The sequence below is a fragment of the Nanorana parkeri genome, unplaced genomic scaffold, assembly GCF_000935625.1.
Source record: "Nanorana parkeri isolate BGI_ZX_2015 unplaced genomic scaffold, ASM93562v1 scaffold401, whole genome shotgun sequence".
Classification (NCBI taxonomy): Eukaryota; Metazoa; Chordata; class Amphibia; order Anura; family Dicroglossidae; genus Nanorana; species Nanorana parkeri.
Window position 1 is genome coordinate 993927 of NW_017306669.1, and position 20138 is coordinate 1014064.

The 20138-nt window shown below is 43.6% G+C and overlaps 2 protein-coding genes across 2 annotated transcripts in view; one reads left to right on the plus strand and one right to left on the minus strand.

Moving 5' to 3' along the window:
• Window positions 1–6532, plus strand: part of STK11 (serine/threonine kinase 11) — a 39213-nt gene extending 32681 nt beyond the window's left edge. The window contains exon 10 of the mRNA XM_018559532.1: window positions 5791–6532. The gene's annotated coding sequence lies outside the window, so the exon portion shown is untranslated. The remainder of the gene's footprint in view (window positions 1–5790) is intronic.
• A 70-nt stretch (window positions 6533–6602) lies between these two features.
• CBARP (CACN beta subunit associated regulatory protein) lies at window positions 6603–18491 on the minus strand. The gene is made up of 10 exons (XM_018559531.1): window positions 18217–18491; window positions 16217–16274; window positions 10975–11117; window positions 10818–10879; window positions 10572–10734; window positions 10298–10493; window positions 10050–10205; window positions 9752–9944; window positions 8243–8405; window positions 6603–8099 (listed from the first exon to the last, which is right to left on the minus strand). Exons 2-10 carry the CDS (start codon window positions 16262–16264, stop codon window positions 7016–7018), a joined length of 2208 nt encoding a protein of 735 aa, XP_018415033.1. The 5' UTR covers window positions 16265–16274; window positions 18217–18491; the 3' UTR covers window positions 6603–7015.
• Between the last annotated feature and the right edge of the window lie 1647 nt (window positions 18492–20138).

Genomic DNA, 20138 nt, shown 5'->3' on the forward strand with positions numbered 1-20138 from the left:
GAGAATGTTGACCCTTAAGTTCAGTGAGTCACCAAATGGTTACTGTCATTTAGGGCATACTGGCATTTGAGGTCACCACTACAAAACATTTATTCTTTGCTGGTATATGATACTAACATTCTGTATTGGGGAAATGATTATGTATGCTGCATCCTAAAATTGTCAAAGTGCAGATTTGCTATGTTTCTGCCATCTTTAGCTTCTATTCCAGTTTGCCAGCTAATGCAGTGGTTTCTGAGAACGCATGGGTTAATATGTAGTGCGTAATGGCACCTCCTTTGCTGCTTCAGTAAAGAGATTCATGGTGTGGGGGAGGGTCTGATCGTGTGCCCCAACACAGAGACAGCATGTGGGCGGCAGGGGGATCGAGAGGCATCAGCAGAGATAATGAGCTCTGAATAAAGAGGTGTCTTCATTCACATCCTGCAGGGAATGAGTCATAGCTTTTGCCAATGACAGCAGGTCTTGTGTGACGTTGATTCTCCTCTATCCGCAGTTTCTCCGACTCCCTGTATATTCACTCGCATTTCATGTGGTTTTCTTTTCTCTCCCATTCTTACAATTGTTCACTTCCCCTTTTGCCTTTTTTAATTTGTAGTTTTCTTGATCTATTTAAACCTATGAAATTTACAGCCCATTTATTATTTTGTCAAATATGTTAAAGGTTGTAACTTGCATGAAATACCTGCCCACCTGTCTTCCACTTTAACAATACATACAGTCATGGCCACAAATATTGGCACCCCTGCATTTCTGTCAGATAATGCACCACTTTGTGCAGAAAATTGTTGCAATTACAAATGTTTAGGCGTTCTCATGTTTTATTTCTTTTGTCTGTATTGGTATGACACAAAAAAGTGGAGAGGAAAAAAAAAATCAAATTCTGACACATTCCATGCAAAACTCCAGAGATCTTAATGTTTCTGTGTCCACTGTGCGCAACATTGCCAAGAAGTTTACAGCCCATGGGACTGTAGCTGATCTCCCTGGACGTGGACGAAAAAACAATTGATCAAAGATTGCAACAAAGGATTGTTGGAATGGTGGATAAAGACCGTCCATCAACTTCCAGACAAATTCAAGCTGACCTTCAGGCCCAGGGTACAACTGTGTCAGCTCGCACTATACGTCACCATCTGAATGAAAAGGGACGCCATGGTAGGAGACCCAGGAGGACCTCACTGCTGACACAGAAACCTAAAGTCAGATTGGAGTTTGCCAAAACTTACCAGATTGGAGTCTGCCAAAATCCTTTTGGGAGAATGTGCTGTGGACAGACGAAACAAAAGTACAGCTTTTTGGTAAAGCCCATCATTTTACTGTTTTCAGAAAGAGAAATGAGGCCTTTTAACCACTTGCTGACCAGGTGTTTAGACCCCTTTCCTTTCCAGGCCATTTTTCAGTATTCAGCGCTGCAGTACTTTGACTGACGTTTATTCCGTCATGCAACGCTCTACTGAAATTAATTTTATACCATGTTTTTGGGGGACAGATGGAGCTTTCTTTTGGTGGTATTTAATCACCACTGGGGGTTTTTATTTTTTACTATATTTCGGGAAAATTCCTGAAAATTTTGAAAATTTTTTTTTTTTTATGCATTGTTAGGAAACAATTATTACCCAATTATTTTGGTAAAATCTAAGACGGGGCCACGTCGGGTAAATAGACACCAAACATGTCATGCTTAAAAATTGCGCGCACCCACGAAATCGCGAAAAAAATGATGAAGCAGAGATCTGCTTTTGGCAGTTGGGAAAAGGAACCCTTCCAATCTGAGACCTGGAGCAGTTGGTGAAAGAGTGCTCCAAAATTCATGTAGAGAGGTGTATGAAACTCATAGATGGTTACAGGAAGTGATTTGATTTCAGTTATTTTTTCCAAGGGCTGTGCTACTAAATATTAATGGAGGGTGCCAATAATTTTGTCACATTCCATACAAACCTCAAAAAATGGACTGATCAGATTTTTTTTTTTTTTTCTCTCCTTTTTTGTCATACCAATACAAACAAGAAATAAACTATTCAAATACCTACCAAACAGGTAGTCTCATATCTCAGTTAGATTGATGTGTGTGGTGGGTACCTGATGTAACTGCCACTGGAGGTGTGCATAGCTAGGAACTCAAGCACATAGATTTCTCCACAAATGTCCCTGAACGACATTAAAAAAAAAACTCTTAAATTACTTAAAAGAGAACCTTTTTCACCATAGTTCTCTTTTTTGGGTCATGGGAAGACATACAGGTGAAACTCGAATAATTAGAATATCGTGCAAAAGTTTATTTATTTCACTAATGCAACTTAAAAGGTGAAACTAATATATGAGATAGACTCATTACATGCAAAGCAAGATAGTTCAAGCCGTGATTTGTCATAATTGTGATGATTATGGCTTACAGCTCATGAAAACCCAGATCCACAATCTCAGAAAATTAGAACATTACATGCAATCAATAACTTCTTTTGCAATTACCTTTTGAGGCTGTCCCTCCTTATGCAGGGTGTCAATGATGGTTTTCTGCACAACTGTCAGGTCAGCAGTCTTTCCCATGATTGTGATTTCTACTGAACTAGACTGAGAGACCATTTAAAGGTACCCTTTGCAGGTGTTATGGCTTAATTGGCTGATTAGAGTGGGACACTTTGAACCTAGAATATTGCACCTTTTCACAATATTCTCATTTTCTGAGATTGTGGATTTGGGGTTTTTATGAGCTGTAAGCCATAATCATCACAATGATGACAAATCACGGCTTGAACTATCTTGCTTTGCATGTAATGAGTCTATCTCGTATATTAGTTTCACCTTTTTAAGTTGCATTAGTGAAATAAATTTAACTTTTGCACGATAGTCTAATTATTTGAGTTTCACCTGTATACTAACCTCCTCCCGTGACCCAAAGCTCAGTATACCGCAAGCTTTTGGCTGCGATATACTGAGAGTGCCGCAGCCGGGACGGATCCCAACAATACTGTCTGAATCCACCCAGCTGTGTGAGTAGGCTTTGCCTATCTAGAGGAACTCAGTGCTGGAGGATGGGGGGGGGGGAGGAATCCCTGTGGGAAGCAGTGACTGACACCGCTCACTGTAGGGAGACTATCAGGAAGTGAGCAGATCGGAGGCATGTTTCTGCTCCCTTCCCGATCCTTAGAGCCGACCTGTGACTGCTTCTTTGTCACAGGTTGGCTCCAACTATGAGGATGAGTGGAAATCACTCGCCTCATAGTTCTCCTTTTTAAAGCTGAGCTCCAGGAGGACCATAAATTTAAATTATAAACTTGTTACAAGCTCACATAACTACATTTCCTATGGTTCTTGACAAATGTGATTGGGTAGTTCCTTACTTTCAAGTAACTGCCCACATCCGCACAGAGTCCCTTAATTACCTGCTGGGAGCAATTATATTTGCATATTCTTTCCATCAGGAGGTAAGGCTGTGCATGGGCAGGACAGACTAAAGAGCATTGCAAAACAGATCCACCCATTGCAGGCACCTCTGAATTAAGGGCATCAGTGGTGCCCTGCAAAGAGTATACAAGGGCATTCACACGACTGGTAGCACAGGTGAAGGGGAGAGGGAAGTGGAGATTGGTCTTCTGAATTGGAAGATAGATTAAAGGAGAACTATGAGGTGAGTGCTTTTCACTCACCTCATAGTTCTAGCCGACCTGTGACAATGAAACGGTCACAGGTCGGCTCAGTAGATCGGGAGGTGAGCGAACACATACCGGCGTTCGCTCACCTCTCGATCCTGTCACGGCTCTCTGCCGTGACAGGGGGGAGGGGCTGGATTCCCCGCTCCGCCAGGGCTGACTGGCGGAACGGACGGGGGAGGGGGCCGGTACTGCTGACTCAGCTGCCTATCTAGAGGCATTCAGTCATGCAGCTGGGCGGATCCCGGCACAATTGTCGGGATCCGCTTCAGCTGCGGCGTCTCAGTATACCGCAAGCAGCAGCTCGCGGTATACTGAGCCTAGGGTGACGGTAGAACGCTAGTTTGTGTCCTCCCGTTACCCTAAGGAGAACTATGGGGAAAAACACTGACCCCATAGTTCTCCTCCTTTTAATCACGCTCTGAGGATATCATCTTTCGAACTGGTTTATTCAGGCACTGCTCTGTTATTCAGAAGATGAGTTGAGATCTGGTTGCAGTCAGGGATTTTAAAAAATGCCATACAAGTTCTGACTTGTTCAGCTTTAACTCCTCCTAAGATTCATAACGGCTACTATCAGTTTTGGGTGAACTGACATTTTAGTTTGCATTTGAGCATAGCTTCTAGCTAATGCATTAAAGCTGACTCAACAGGTCAGCTAGGTGGAAGACTACTATGCACTATGACCACCACAACAGTTCCTGTCTTGCTGTTGCCAAGAAAGCGGAACTACAACCTCCTATCCCTTACAGCCAAGGAAGGTGCCATCTTAGCCTCTATATGGATTGCAGGTGCCATGTGATCAGCTATGACACCAGCCAATTGAGGGCTTAAACATTCAGTTGAGAGCTGAAATAGGCACACTGATGACCATGACAGTTAGCATGTTGGTGGGTTTAGTTCCTCTTTAACAAACACTTCTCAATAGACATACGTATTGGCTAGATGCATATACAGTAAACTATCTGTTATTTGGCATTCAAGCAACTGGCAAAACATTTGCAATAGCAGATTAGCTGTTATATACCTGCCCACTGAGCAGACCTGAGAGTGAACTTTCTCCCTCAGGGCCGCTTCTCTGCTCAGTGGGCAGAGTTTCAATAGCCAACCTGCTATTGCAATTTGAAATGGCCAATAACAGGCTGGCTATTGAAACCCCGCCCACTGAGCAGAGGAGCGGACCTGAGGGAGAACTTTCTCTCTCAGTGAGTGGTTGCTTGAGAGTTACTTTCATCAGGCACCTACCGATCCCCATGGTTGCCAGACTGGGAGTTTACTGCATTAGGTTCTGCTTACTTAGCGGTCAATGTACGTTACCTGACCCAGAGTGTAATTTTGAATAATGGCACATAGTTTTTGTACACCTCCCCAAAATGCACCTGGTTACTAACTGCTGATGGGGCCTGTTAACATTGGTAGGCCCCAAAATGTAAGCATCACAACCTGCTAGCTTTTGTACTGCTGTTGACTTCTTAAGTCTCATTGAGCATTTTGTGTCCTGCCAGAGAAAATATGTTCACCAAAACTTAGTATTCAGAAAGTCCATATCAAATGTCACAAACCTAGGTTTTCCATGTGTCTCTTGTGTTTTTTTTGTTGTTTTTGTTTTCTCTTTTATAATATCCCAATGTTTTTATTTAAGAAATCTGTTATGACATGTTAGAGATTTTGAAATGCATTTATTTATTTGTTCTCTTAATTAGAGGGAAGGGGTCAAAGGTCTCTAAATGAAAACATCGGTGACAAATGTAACATTTGGTTCAGATGTTCTTCTGCAGAAACTGTTCTCATCCCCACAACTTTTATTTTTGTTTTACACTTGTGAAAGGTATAGTGACATAGATGGCCTTCCTATTATCTAGACTGCAGGACTGACTTTTCCATGCGTCTCCTGGTTTGATCATATGTAATCTTACATGAGCAATTTTTGGGAAGCACCACTATGCAGTACTCGTTGCTTGAATGAAGTCGGGAACTAGAAGGGGCCCATGCTCCCTATTCCACTGAGACAAGATTCAAGAAAAACAGCTTTGAATAATTTAATTTGCTAGTTTTATTGTAGCTTCATAAAAATATGGTGTACACATGTCTTGTAAACAATAACACTAAAGTAGTCTTTGTTTTTTCTCTTCTCTAGTGACCCAGTCCTGCAGGCTCCTCCCGGTCTCTGTTCTGAGAAATTCTGCCCAACAGATGCTACAGCCGAAATGCTGCAGACAAGAGAACTTCCCTTTTTAATTGTTTTGCCCCATTTCTCCTCTGGACCTCTAGGACTTGCGCAGTGTCCAGCATCTGCTGCACTTTATGACTTGAACTTAATTCTGGCTCCACTTCATTTTGTCTGGCTGTATACTACATGTAATATACTTAAGAGGTGGAGGTCCCATCATGAGCCCTATCTGAGCCCTCATACACAATAAAAATGCAAAGTGGGAAGGGAAAAGGAGGACAAAACTCCTCCAACCAAACCCAGCTGTTGTGTGTGCATCAGGAGAAACAGAGCCGTGTGTTTACGATCACAGGTTGTTTATTTTCTCCTTTAGTGATTAAACGTTTATTTGGTTTCCACTAGATTGGTTTCTGAGCATTGGTTTAATCTCCGTACGCTGACAGGGCAGTGCTTTTTGGCAGCTGTTTAAATATGTATATATGTGGTCTGTTGTAAATGTACAAATGAAGTTGAACAATTATACTTAATAGCATTTTCTCAATGTTTGCTCCCCCCTTTTCACATACACACAGTGTACACTCAGACAATTACAATATGCGGTCTTATTTTAATAAAGGAAAATGCAGAGCAGTAGTGGAGAGAGCACAAGTAACTCCTACCCGTCACGTGCTACATTTGAAATACAAGAGCACAAAGGCTCCATCTCCCAGGAATAAAGCCTCTTTCTTAAATAAATAATTTAAATAAATAGATGAACATCACACACTGGTAGTAGACCCTGCACCAGCCAACCCCGAACATCCCTTGTGCCTGAAAGTCCTGTTTTGGATCGGGAGACATAGATCTACAGCGTCCACATTGAAAGCCAGTGGATCCATACTTTGCCCTGATGCAAAGTTGCCAAGGGCCTTCAGGAAGAAACTTTATATTGCTTGGAAGATAATTGTACAGGTATGGTGAATAATGTAGTGTGCATGTCCATGCTGTTGATGTGTGGTGTACATGTGTTGCCTGTATTTACAGTCATGCATGTGTTCATATGGCACATAAAGTGGCAGTGGGTAAAATAACAGTGTGCCACAGTGGGTATTGTTTGGCACTGTGCTATCCAGGAAAAATGGGTTGCACATCTGTTTAGTCTTTGAATCCCACCTAACTGTCTTAGATAACTGCTGAAGACTTGATGTTTCCACTACACAGGACTGTGATCAGGTGAGATATGTGCCACCATGCAGAGCCTCTCAGGGCTGTGTGCTGTCCTCTGTACAATTGGATACAATCTCTCCTCCAGCCCTGCTCCAATTTTATCCAGTAGCTCTGTTGTTTGAGGGCCATAACCATAGTCTTGGTCTGGGTTTTCTGTTGGAGGTCTGGGTTCCTCAGGAGCAGGCCCATGCTCATATGGTTCCTCCTCAATGGCCTGAATTTTGTCTTCCGGTGTTAATGAAGCTGGGCTAAGTGGACAGCTGTCTGCGCCTTCCTCATCAGTAGTGCTTGCAATACGTGGTAATGTACTATGGTAGCGTGTGTCAGGAAGGTAGCTAGTGCTGTCTCCTCTGCGTAATGGGGAAGCTCGATGTCTATCTAAAGCAGGGGGGAAACGGATGCCCGGATCACTGTACTGTTTTGTCCTCTGCCATTGTTTACGCAAGTGTGCCCTTGATCGATGCTTTATGCGCACAGGAGAATCATCATACTGTGGATCATGCCTAAGGAACTCATTAAACAGTGCATCTGTTTTTTCATCAATGCTGTAGTCACGTCTACTAATAGCATCTTGTGGACTAATTGCTTGAGTGTGGTGGGGAAACCATGTTTCTTCCTCTCCACCTGCAGCACCTTGTTCACATAAGCGCCCCTCCAGACTTTCAAATACTGTTCCTTTACGGCCAGCATGAGTGAAAAAGAGTCGCTTTTCGGAAGCAGTCTTGTCCCTATGGGGACTGCATGATTCTTCTGGTGGTCGGCATGGGGCTTCAATAGAAGCATAGCCACTGTCCATCTGAAGGAGCTTTCGGGATCCAGCCTCTGGCTCTGTTCCCTTCCCAGGCCTAACATCAGGCAGATCTTGGGAGGGTAAGCTAGGAAGTCCGCTTAAAGAGCTCACACTTTCTGCATCACTACGAACAGAGTCACGGTCATTGTTGCTACTACTTTGATCTGAGGCGCACAGCTCTAATGATGCACGTAGGCTCCAAATGTCACACTGGGGAGGGAGTGGGCCCTGTTCTGTGCTCCCCACATCAGGCAACGACCCATCTTCCCCATGCTCTAACCTGTAAACCAGATAAGAAAAATTAAAAGAAATGATCCCCTCTTCTTTTTTTTTTTAAGCAATAGGCAAAAAGAAGAGAGGGACTATAAAACATTTGTTGGGATGTGTGTCTGTAAAGATGTAGACTGGGCAACAGAAGAATACCTGCCGAGAGAGTGTGATGGTGTTCCGTGTTGTGGTATGTATGATCCTTGATTTGAAGCAAAAACTGAGTCTTGGGTGTGGGCTATGTACTGTATAATGTCATCACGCTCCGCACTTTCACTGGCTGCTCGTTGGCGCTGGAACTGCTGCCGTTTTGGTGAACCTGTGAAAAGAGCATACAGTTTGTCAAGCTGTAGACCGATTTCTGCATAACTACAGAAGTCTGATCATTATACAGGTTAGTGAAAAAATCTGTTCCTACTACATGCTCTTTTTTTTTATTACACAGTCCTCTCTTGGATGCCCAGCTAGTTTATGACACTTAACTAGCCTTCCTGTTCCCTCCTATTAGTACAATGGATGTTCAAAAACACACCGGTGTAGAATGCCAATGAGGCCAAAATATATGTTTGATCTTATCAATAAAATCGTGACTAGCATTTAAAACTATTTTTTTTTAATTAGTTTTGGAGCCTATCAGAGCTGGAAATTTTTAAGCTAGTGATTTGTAGATGTTTCCTCTACATGCAGCGGACTTCCGGTACAAATATTCAGAATAACACAGAAAATGTCAGTGAAAAAACTATAATAAATATATACATGCAGTGGTGCTCCACAAATAGAATTAGAACCACCAAGGGTAGAGTAGGCATTGGAGGAAGTTTCAATAAAGGATGATGGGAACAAAACGGTTACTTAATATAGTCCTATTTAGGGAGCACTGGGTGAGGGGGTTATCAAAACTGGAGCAGTTGCCTAAAGCAACCAATCAGCTTCTCTCTTCTTTGTTCAGTTAAGGTTTGAAAATGAAATAGAGATGCTGATTGGTTGCCATGGGCAGCTGCTCTAGATTTTGTCTGCTCGAGTTTTGATAAATTCCCCTCTATGCATGTTGTTTGTTGCCTTGAGTAAGGCAGGCTCTGACTCGACAAAACATTGGCTTAATAAATGATTTTGTCTTGATCGTCCTCCATTGGAAGTCCTTTAAGTGCCTTAATTTTTTTTTTTATTAAAGTCTTTATTTACTCTTCTATTAAAGTTGAAAGCATACATTTTCTTCTTCTATCTCTTGTAGACTTACAAATAGTTTGTATAGTTAAAGAGCTAGTTCTGCTCCAGCAGGATATCCCTATCCAATCTTTAAATAGATTTTTATATTATAATGCAGCAGGAATAAGCATCTACATTTCTGCAACATGAGGAGTGGGACTTCACTGACAAGAGCAGCAGAGACAGGATCTGACATGCAACTCTCAACATTGGAATCCTCTGACATATAGTTAAACTGGGGGTAATAGCCCACCAGTTTCACCCACAAATGAAACACCATTATTATTGTGGACTGACCACCCTGCAGTCTCATTTACTACATACTGCTTTTCCCTCCTCTTATTCAACTAAATGACATGCCTCCCATCACCTTATATATCCAGATTACCCTCCTTTACAGCTTGGGTAACAGACACCTTCTGTTTCATCTTGTGCATCCAGGTCAATCCTCCCCCTCACCTCTGGTGTCTAAGCTGCTTGCTCTCTGCACACTGCCCAGTTTCCATTTCTTGATTTTTAGGTAGGGGCTTGTTCCTTCCAAGCTTGCATGACGCCGTAGACGGCTGAAGAAATGGAGTACTGCACCATGACTTCGGGTGGTACCCACATCAGAGCTGGCACCACCCGGAGGGAGATGACTGCTGAGGTCAAACTGGGGAAGGAAGGGATGGTGTGAAACTGGTGCACCTATTAACCCTATATTCTATTTGTCTGTTTCTCAGCATATTCCCTCTACTTCCACTCTGTTGTTACTTACCCGGATTTTATCTGGGCTTTGTCTTGGAGAGGGTAGACTGTGGGTGGGAGTCTCCATAAAACTTGTATCTGCCACAGAGTTGTATGCATCTCCAGGAAGTGCAGAGGTTAAACTGAGTGAAAATCGAGTTAGTGGAGCTGGAGGACTTCGAGGAGGCTTATGAGATTAGGGGGGGGGAAAAAGCACATTTAAAACCTGAAATTATAGAAAAGATTGGTCAAAGGTTTAAAGTTTAAAAAAAAACATACCTGATATATAGAGATGTTGGACTTGCTGGGCGAGGTGGCATGTGTTTCGGAAGCTCCTCCGCTGCTGCTACTTTCCCCGCCTTCGCTTTCGTGTATGGTCAGAATGTGTAAAGCGGTTGGTGGTAAGGAGGGAAGCGGATGGAGAGTCAGCCGTGCATTCTTCAGATAGTGAAAATCTCCTTCTGTCAAAGTGTACCTAAAAGAACCACAGACAAAAATCATTAGAATTATATTGGTTTCATGTACTGTTGACACTTTCTCTCTCTTCATTTACCTTCTTCCCCTTTCGCGTTCTCTTCTTTCTTGCCCACATAAGGCTCCTTCATTGAATGAAACTCGACGACCACTGGATGTAGTGCACAAAAACTTTTCTGACTCTGCATCGCGAAGACCTGAGGCGGACAGTGATTCTGCATCATCTACTCGGATGGTGATATCTGTTTGGACCACAGGACATTTGACACTATAGGTATAGATATATATCCATTGGAAAAGGGTACACAGTTTGGAGTCTCCTTACCATGTGTTTGCTGTAACTCGTCGACATAGGAAGTGTTTGTTTTCTCTGCATCATCACTGGGTCTAAAAAAGAGAATTGCATTGCAATTGTAAAATGAAAATAAAGCAAAAAAAACCTAGCAGGCAATGCCTGGGGAATTTGGTGCAAAGTTTATTACCTTGACAGTCTGAGATGCGAATCACAGCAGCGTCTACAAAGGATCAGGACCCCGGTAAGTAGCAGCAGGGTTCCTCCAATGAAGATAGACAAAAGGACCAAGAGCAAGACGTACCCATCATGGCCAGGGGCAGCCGGAGCAGCCTGCAGGTTTATAGGGTATAAAGTCACATTCTGCAATGAACACACTTCTTCATTGTTATCTTTATCTTATGCATACAGCCTTCTGTGTTCTGAAAACGTTCATAAGCTTTACTTTGACTAGATGTTTAACATTTGGATACTGAATTAATCCAATTTCAAAGCTCCAGTGCTAAAATGGGGAATATAAATCTTCTCTATACTTCCCACTTGAACCATTTATGCTTTAGATCAGTGCATTTTTTTCTCCCATTCATTGAACGACACAGTGGAGATCTTTAGATCTTGAACACTGGGTTATAGCGTCACCTTCAGTAGTAGGACACTAAGCCCAAAAAGACAAAAGCACAGTCTAGGGGCGTCCCCTGCAGGTGACCAAACCTCCCAACTGCTAGAGGCAGCTCAGTTTTTTTGCCTAGTGTTAAGGAGTAAGGATCTAAGTTCTCATTTCATTTCACCATGGAAGACGGTACCCTTCACGATTCCTGTGACTGGTAAGTGCATAAAGAGGACCTTCCTTCTCTCCCCTTGCTATGGGTTGGGGGCTGGAGTGGACAGGGGTACCCCTCTTCTCGCTGTGTGCAGTGGTTTCTAGTTACCTGGACACTCCCTATTGCTTTATTATCTTCTGTGGGGTTTTCTGCCTCAGGGGTGTTAGTGGTCTGTCGGCATGGGCAGTTTGTTGACTGGTATAGCCGGAATAGCCAGTTGCGGTTCTCTGACCTGAATACGTTTTTGGCAGACACTCCATGGTCTCCTTCAGATCTATTGGATCTACTATCTCCACACAGTTTTCCAAATATTTGCATTGTTGGGAGGCATATTTCTTTCTGGTGTGAGGAGAATGGCTTTCTCCCCTGGAAAGTTTCTGGGAGACGAATACTCCTTTTTTTTTGCACTTATACTGGCATCTGCTTTGGGCCTGAGCACCTGGCTGAGGTGATTTGTGGCCCTTATGATCACTAGTCTCTCAGGGTGTCTCTCCTGTAGCTTTCTGTGAGACCACCAGTGTTTCAAGGGGTCTCAAATCTGGGGCTGTTGGTTCCTTAAGACCTGTCTTTTCGATCCTTTGGTTTTTTTTGCCCTTTTCACTCTGGCTCAACGGGTTGCTTTTTTGGCTGTCATCACCTCGGCGAGGCATGTTTGTAGTTGCCAGATAGATTTCCTCTATTGCCTGGATGTTGTTCATGCTGTGTGTATCTATCTCGCTGTCAATGCTTCCCTTTGAAGCTCGTTGTTCTCTTTGTCTCTCCTACTGGTCCCCTAAGAGGGGAACCGGTTTCTTGCTCCACTTTTTTCTTGGTGGATCTGACAGTTTCCCATCAAGCTTAGTCTTTAGATTTGGGTTCTACCCTTTTCTATTGCACTATGTGGTCATTTTGTTTTCCTGTTCCTCTAATTTTTTTTTTAATCCACCCAGGATGGTTTTACATGTAACATCTGTCTGCCCCCATAGTCATTGTTCCCTGTGGTACAGGCTTTTGCATGTCTCTCCATGTGGGAGCTCTACAAACAGCAGTGGGAATTTCACTGCCCGAGGAGAGTTGCTTTGTTCCTACCCCTAAGTAGTTACTGCTTGGGGATGTCCCAACAGTCAACATCCAAAGATCTCCATCTTGTCCTTCAATAAATGCAAGAGAAAATAGGATTTTTCCTCCAGCCAGGTTTACTTTAAGGGCTTGTTCACACCGAAAGCGTGTGCGTTCCAGAGCGATAGCTGCTGGAACACACCACGATCGCTGTGAAACTTCTCCCCGCGTTTTGGGGCGGGAGGGGGCGTGGAGGTGCCTTGAATTCAATAGCACCACTTCCACCCACCCTGCCCGCAGTGGAATCGAACGTGTGGCAAAACTTTGCCAGGGTTGCGTTCCACTGCAAACGCAAAAATTAGAGCAAGCCCTATTTTTTGCGTTTGCAGTGGAAAGGCAAGCTGGCATCGCACTGCGGGAGAGCGGGGCGTGGAAGTGGTGCCATTGAATTAAATGTACCGCCACGCCCCCTCCCGCCCCAAAACGCGGGGAGAAGTTTCTTAGCAATCGCGGTGCGTTCCAGCAGCTTCCGCTCTGGAACTCACACGCTTTCGGCGTGAATAAGGCCTGAAGGCTAACCGTTCCCAGTGTGGTCTACTTGGTTCTGGTGTGAACCTATCCTCCAGAGACAACTGTGAACACTTACGATACAAAATAAGGCTTTAGAGGCATGTCCAACATAAAAAAAGTAACTACTGGAGCATGAGTCTACCCAAGAGAACAGTTGTTGCAGTGGTGGATGCTTTCACACAATTTACCCCATTGCACTAAGCTCAAACTCACTGGAATGCCCATCAGAGCTGAGGCAGACTCCTAGCTTGCAGTGAATTGCTTCACCCATTAGAACAGGGACAGACAAATCCCGGCAGCCAGGTCGCCAATGCTCCTGAAAAATTGCAGCTGGTGCATAACTTCCAAGGTTTTCCCTAGTTGTTGCCAATGGAGCTGGCTGCTAAAAAAAAAAATCCTTCAGACTCCTGGATTGCTCCTGCTGTCCATAATAATTTTGTTCACCCCTGTATCAGAACTAGATAACATAGAGAAGCGCACGTGATGTAATTATTTAAAGTGTATGGCCAGCTTTAATTTCACATTAGCATATTACTGTTGTGTCACAATATTGTATAAATAGCTGCAGTCTTTGAATATATTTGATGCATCAATTAAAGTTTTAATCTACCTGTAAACAAAAATTAACTAATGCCGTTTAGATAGGTTAAAGCAAACTACAGCTAGTGTAAAGTGGCATAGTCTAGTTACCTCACACAAAATCCTTTTAACTGCATTAATTGAAGGACACGGCGGAGATCTGGTGACCCACTGCAAAGATGTAGATCTGGAGTTCTGTCTTAGTATGCTGCATACTTGTTCCTGGTCAGTGTTTCAGAAAGTACTGAAGTCAGAGCCTAGTTAGTCAACTAGCATTTTCAGCAGGTCAACAATGACAGCATTTATATTTGCTGTAGGTTTACTTTGATTACGCTGCTTTTGTCCCAAACAAGCCAGCATCCAAACAAGTAGTGCTTGGACTTGGATCAAAGTTGCTGCCATACACCACTTGCAGTGGTTCACTCTGGACATTGCACTAGCCAGGGGAGCTGATTACTACTTTCCTATGCATCTCCTCATCCTGGATGTCATTATCCTGTATCTCATTCCTCTACTCTGGGAAAGAGGTGAGAAAATCTATGGGCCTTTGTAAAACCTCCCACTCCACCTACTCAGCTCTGTAACCTTTCATCTTTACATACTGCATATAGGCAATTCCAGACATGAAAACATGTGCTAGCATTGTTTTATGCTTTCATAATGAACTTTGCCTCCTGTCTGGATATACAATGGGTGAATATTAGTGACAGTGAGCATACACGCAGAGCCCTGAGAGAACATGTTTATGGAAATGCCAGATTTTAGCACAGTACCCTGATTAGCTCTAATCATTACACATGATTAAGATCACAGGAAGCTCTGCCCATCTACTCAATGACACTAGAAGAGTCTGTGACATGCATACAGCAATTAGGGTTTGGTTGATTATTGCACATTTTAAACCATGCTTATATGCAGCAAATAAATCCAAATGATTATACCGTTTCGACATTAGCATGATTACACTAGGTAAGAAAAGCAGCAAAATGGACAAGCTATTTATATCTATCCTCTGTCAATATTCTATGAATACTTTATGTACATTTAATAACAATGAAAGAGATCAATGTTTCTAGGTAAAGGAGCTTATGCTTTGTTGTCATGCAAAATGAAATCGACAAATCTAGCACACAGTAATGCATAAACTAACTAATTACAGGTAGAAGTATACATACACCAAGAACTATATGAAATACCTATTCATTATTTGTTATCTGTAGCCTTGATCTGCTGTGCTAGAGTCTGCCCCAGGTAACCCTCTTTGTCTAGCAGCATGAACAATTTATTTACAGTCAGATTCCTTAGACCAGGTTGAAAGGAGGTTTAATACATGTATTCTTGAGGGAAAATGATAGTTAATATTGCATACATATAGGTCTTACCCAGTTTTACGACCCATGCCATTTTTTGTCTTGACTAAAGCCACTGTCTTGTTTTTATTGCTGTTTGTGTCCCCCTACTGGGGAGGTTTGTCACTTTGGGGCATGAAGCGATAGGAAATCTCTCCAAAGAGGACACAGACAAAAAAATATTTCTGTACAGTTTTGAATGGTTAGCACTTAAAGATGAACTCTGGGCATAAAAACTTATTTTCCTCAATAGCCAAAAGGTAAATTTACTTTGTGTACACCAAATGCCTTTGCATACCCAGATATGTCCATATAAAAATAATAGTGACAATCCTGCATAGAGGTAAAGTCTCATATTGGGTTACTGCATAGATCTGGAAGAAATACACAAAGCACACCAAAACATAATTAAGAGTACACATGACTCGTATTTAGAAGATATTTGCTTATCTCACAGTATATGTACAGTATATGAACCTAAAGTGTTATTAAACCCTCCATTTTAAAAAATGACCCATTGCAGCAAACGTATGTTTGATGATTGCCTTCCACTGCAATTCCCATTGAAAAGTTCCCCAGCCTCTGCTTCTGTTTTTAGGGTGGCTCCATTATCTTGAAGGGTCCCCTGGAGCTACCCTTACAAGCACGCTCCTGCCCGGCAAAGCAGCCTGACGTGGTGATGCTCCATGCATAGGCACCTTAGTGTCTCATGAATGGGTTATTCCCCAGCTCCTCCAGCGGTTGATTGGCAGGTGAATGTGCAGAGAGACCCACAAAAATGTAATGCCGGCACACATATGCAAAGCGGTGGGACCTGTATGGTGGCCGCTGGCAGTCACTGAACCTGGTGATGTTTATAGTGCGTGCCCTCCTGTCCGGAAGTTCAGGGAAGTGGCGCTGGGGCATAAGAAAGAGTGGTCCATCCTGTTTCCGGGATGGGCCAGAATACTGTACTCGTAACAATAGGAGGGTTTATTACTCCTAAAATTCTCATATTTGCTGTCTTAGTAGCTAGAGATAGAATGTATTCCTCAATGTTAATGTACGATTATCATATCATTGCAATTCTTCTTACCGTGGAGCTGTCAGTTATATTCTCCCATGGAGGTGACTCATTGCTCATGATCTGACACCTGCAGAAACAGAAAGGTGGGGTGTCTTATAGAAGGAAAACTAGTCAATGGTAAGACAGAGGTAAAATCAACACGATGTGATCAAAGATGAACGGATATCATTTTTACAATACATCCGCTTTACTGAACTTCACTGACATACACTATGGCTCATAGATATACATAGACAGCACTAGTTTTAGTACCTTCCTTATCTTTAGAACCTTCCAATACCTGCTTACAGTTGTTAGACTAAATATGATTATTTAACCACTACAAGTCAGGAAGAATCCTATTTTTTTTTTTAGTGTGTAAGGGTCACCATACACATTGCAATCAACCAAAACTATCTAATATGAGGACCTACATAATCTGCCCAGTTAATCTGTATCCCCAATGGGCAGGTCCTTGTACTACATCCATGTTGGGAGATCTAAAGCTAGCCATACACTGCTCGAATTTAGGTTAAGTCCTGCTGATGTGGCTGAAATTCAAGCAGTGTGTGACCCCCTCTTTTACCAATAGACGATTTTTCAATTGACTTTTGGCAAAGGAGCTGGTCCAAAAATTCTCAACCAATCAGAAACTACAGCCTATCAGGTGAAGTAAACGGTTTCAGTATTTTGACAGCAGCAAATGTCACTGTCAGAATACAATAGCTAGGAAGGGGGATAATTCCCCATCCACACTGTTTAATGCAGATGGGGGAATCAAGTGTCTTTCTTGTTCAGTCCATGGGGCTGCATGAGACAACACGCATAGGGTATGGCCAGCATTCGTTTACAACAGTAAAGGCGAACTGACAGATTCAGTCAAAGTGAACAGACAAAGTAAACAGTGCGGATGAGGGAATTGGTCTTTTTTCTTTCTTGCAACTGAGTAGGGTATGGTGTGCCTAAAGCTCGCCATCCTTGTTACAATCTGACTGTACAATCAACTTTAGATCTACCCAAACTATGCAAGATGGGGACCTGCCTAATCTATCCAATCAATCAGGCAGGCATTAGCCCTATATACTGGTTGATAGATCTTAAGGCTATTGTATGGTCACAGTGTAACATGTGTGGTGGGCTTAAGGCTTACCATCCACATTACAATCTCTGTACAATGAACTTTAGATCTACCAAAACGATGTAATATGGAGACCTACCTAATCTATCCAATCAGGCAGGTCCTTGCACTTGTTGGTAGAGCTAAAGTAGCCTGTACAATCAGATTGTAACCTGTGTGATGAGCATGAAGGAGATTGTCCAATCAGATTGTAACAAGCTTGGTGGTCCTAAAAGAGATGGTACATCTCAGATCAGATTGTAATGTGTGTGGTGAGCTTAAGCAAGCACCGAACAGAGCACCAGCCTGTCAGATCAGGTGCTGTATACTATGGGGAACATAAATAAATATATATTACATACAATCAATGGAAGAAGGATGCAGGCGATGGCACAGAGGCATTGACTTGCCATGTAAACACAGAGCACAGATCACTTTTCGATGTCTTGCCATCTACTTGGTACAAGAATGATACATCATTGGATGTGTAATGCATAGCTGGTTCCTGGGCAGTGCCCATGGCTTGGCAGGGAAGTAGATACTGGCCATATAGAAGGCACACAGCTGGAAGAGAAATGATGCCCCACCTACCTGATCTCCTCACTATCCACACTGTAGCACCATCAGGAGCCGGCAGCTGCAACGTATTTGATAGACAGCAGCCCCCCAATACGGCCTCGGTACCTTGCAGCACCTGGGTGATACCCAAACCTCAGTCAGTAGCCCCCCGTATGCTATTGAGGCAGGCTCCCAACCACACGGATGCTATGCCCAAAAAAGCACAGCCAGCACAGAGGAAATGCGGCTTTTTAGCAGCCGGTGCCAAGCTCGCCAGCACGCTGCACCCAAAAAGATACCCAGGGGGATGCTCGGGAGGTGGCCAAAGGATGCAAGAGGCGACAAAGCGACCTACCGGGTCCCGCTGCACGCCCCGCGATTGCCACCGATGCCCTCCCGCCTTGCCGTGGCCTTTCCGCTCGATCCTCTCCTCCCTCTCCCGTTCCGAGCTGCGGCTCAGTCACCGGCCTCAGGATTTATGAATGAAGCTCGGAGGAGAAGATCCGCCCACCCCCCAACACGTGACTCTCGCCAGGCTGCGGGCAGGGGAGGTGGTGGTGGGAGATAGCGGGAGAAGGGGAACTCTCCTCCTGAAGGCATTCGCCGATTTCCAGCCTATGAATATTCATATAGAGTGGATGAAGGAGAATTGGAGCGGGTCATATATATTCATGGGTGTGTATGTCGCGGAATGCGGGAGTTATATATGCTTGTACCGTACACACTGGAGCCATACCGCTCGTTATAGAGTTGGTGGCGATGATGATGATGCTGCATGCATGTTACAGAGGCTCTGTTTAAGAACAGCCTGAGACTTGTACTGTGCTGGGAGGAGGCTGACACGGGGGACCGAGTGTGACTCATAGCTGTGTGTGATTATTTATAGGCTGTGGCAAATAAGGAGAATGCGATAAGGGGCTACGGGGAGAGAGATCTGAGTGGGAGAGAATGACTGAAAGAAAAGACCACATCACAACCATATAGGAGATGGTTTAGGTATGGGGAGGATCGGCGAAAGCCACAGGCAGGGTGACATGGACACGGCCATCATTGGAATATATATGTATACACATAAACAGTGGTGGGCTCATTTTACTGTGTGCCAAACCTGCAGCCCTTTGGTACCATTTGTGGGACCAAAGTATTGCCCTTTATTAGTAGTGATCTCTAACAGTCTTATGTAATGTATCCCCAGTCTATGACTGCATCCTAAAGCATGTCTTCAGTCACCAGCAACTCATACAGCATCTCCTACACTCTCTGATCATCTCTTTTAGCACACTTGTAGTCACTGACCATCCGGGAAACAAAGAAAACAGAGCGCCTCCATAGTGTAAAAGCGTAATTTATTGGTACGACACACAACTGGAATTGTACTAACAAAAAAGTCGGTGGTTAAAAGCCTTTGAGGTTCTGATGAAGGGGGCGTGCCCCTGAAACGCGTAGACCTTTTGAACTCACAGGGGCAGAGGACGCTGATGTGATACATCCCTTCAGACTCCCGCTAGAGATTTTAAGTTTCATCGACTTTTACATGCTTTTAACCGCCGACTTTTTTGTAAGTACAATTCCAGTTGTGTGTCGTACTAATAAATTACGCTTTTACACTATGGAGGCGCTCTGTTTTGTTCTTTGTTTCCCAGATCGATGGTCTTTCTGACCGGTGGGAGCTGCCTCTGTTGTGTTCCAATTATCGTTACAGCTGGCCTATCTTGCAGCCGGAGGCGCTGGTATTGGTTTTTTTCGTCACTGACCATCCCTTGACATCCCATAACATGGTTGCAGTCTCTGATCATCTCTAGTAACATATCTGTAACCACAGACCATCTCTAGTAGCATGTCTGCAGTCTGTGACCATCTATAGTAGCACACCTATAATCTCTAACAATCTATTGTAGCATGCCTGTACTCCCTAACCATGTCTACTAGCATGCCTGTAGCCTTTGACCATCTCTAGCAGCATCCCTGTAGTCTCTGACCATCTCTACAAACACCCCTGTAGTCTCTGACCATCTCTACAAACACCCCTGTAGTCTCTGACCATCTCTACAAACACCCCTGTAGTCTCTGACCATGTCTACAAACACCCCTGTAGTCTCTGACCATCTCTAAAAACACCCCTGTAGTCTTTGACTATGTCTAGCAGCATGTCTGCAAACTCTGACCATCTCTAGCAGCATGCTTGTGGTCTCTGACCATCTCTATTAGTATGCCTGTAGTCATTGACTATCTCTACTAGCACGCCTGTAGTCTCTGAACCTCAGTAGCAGCATGTCC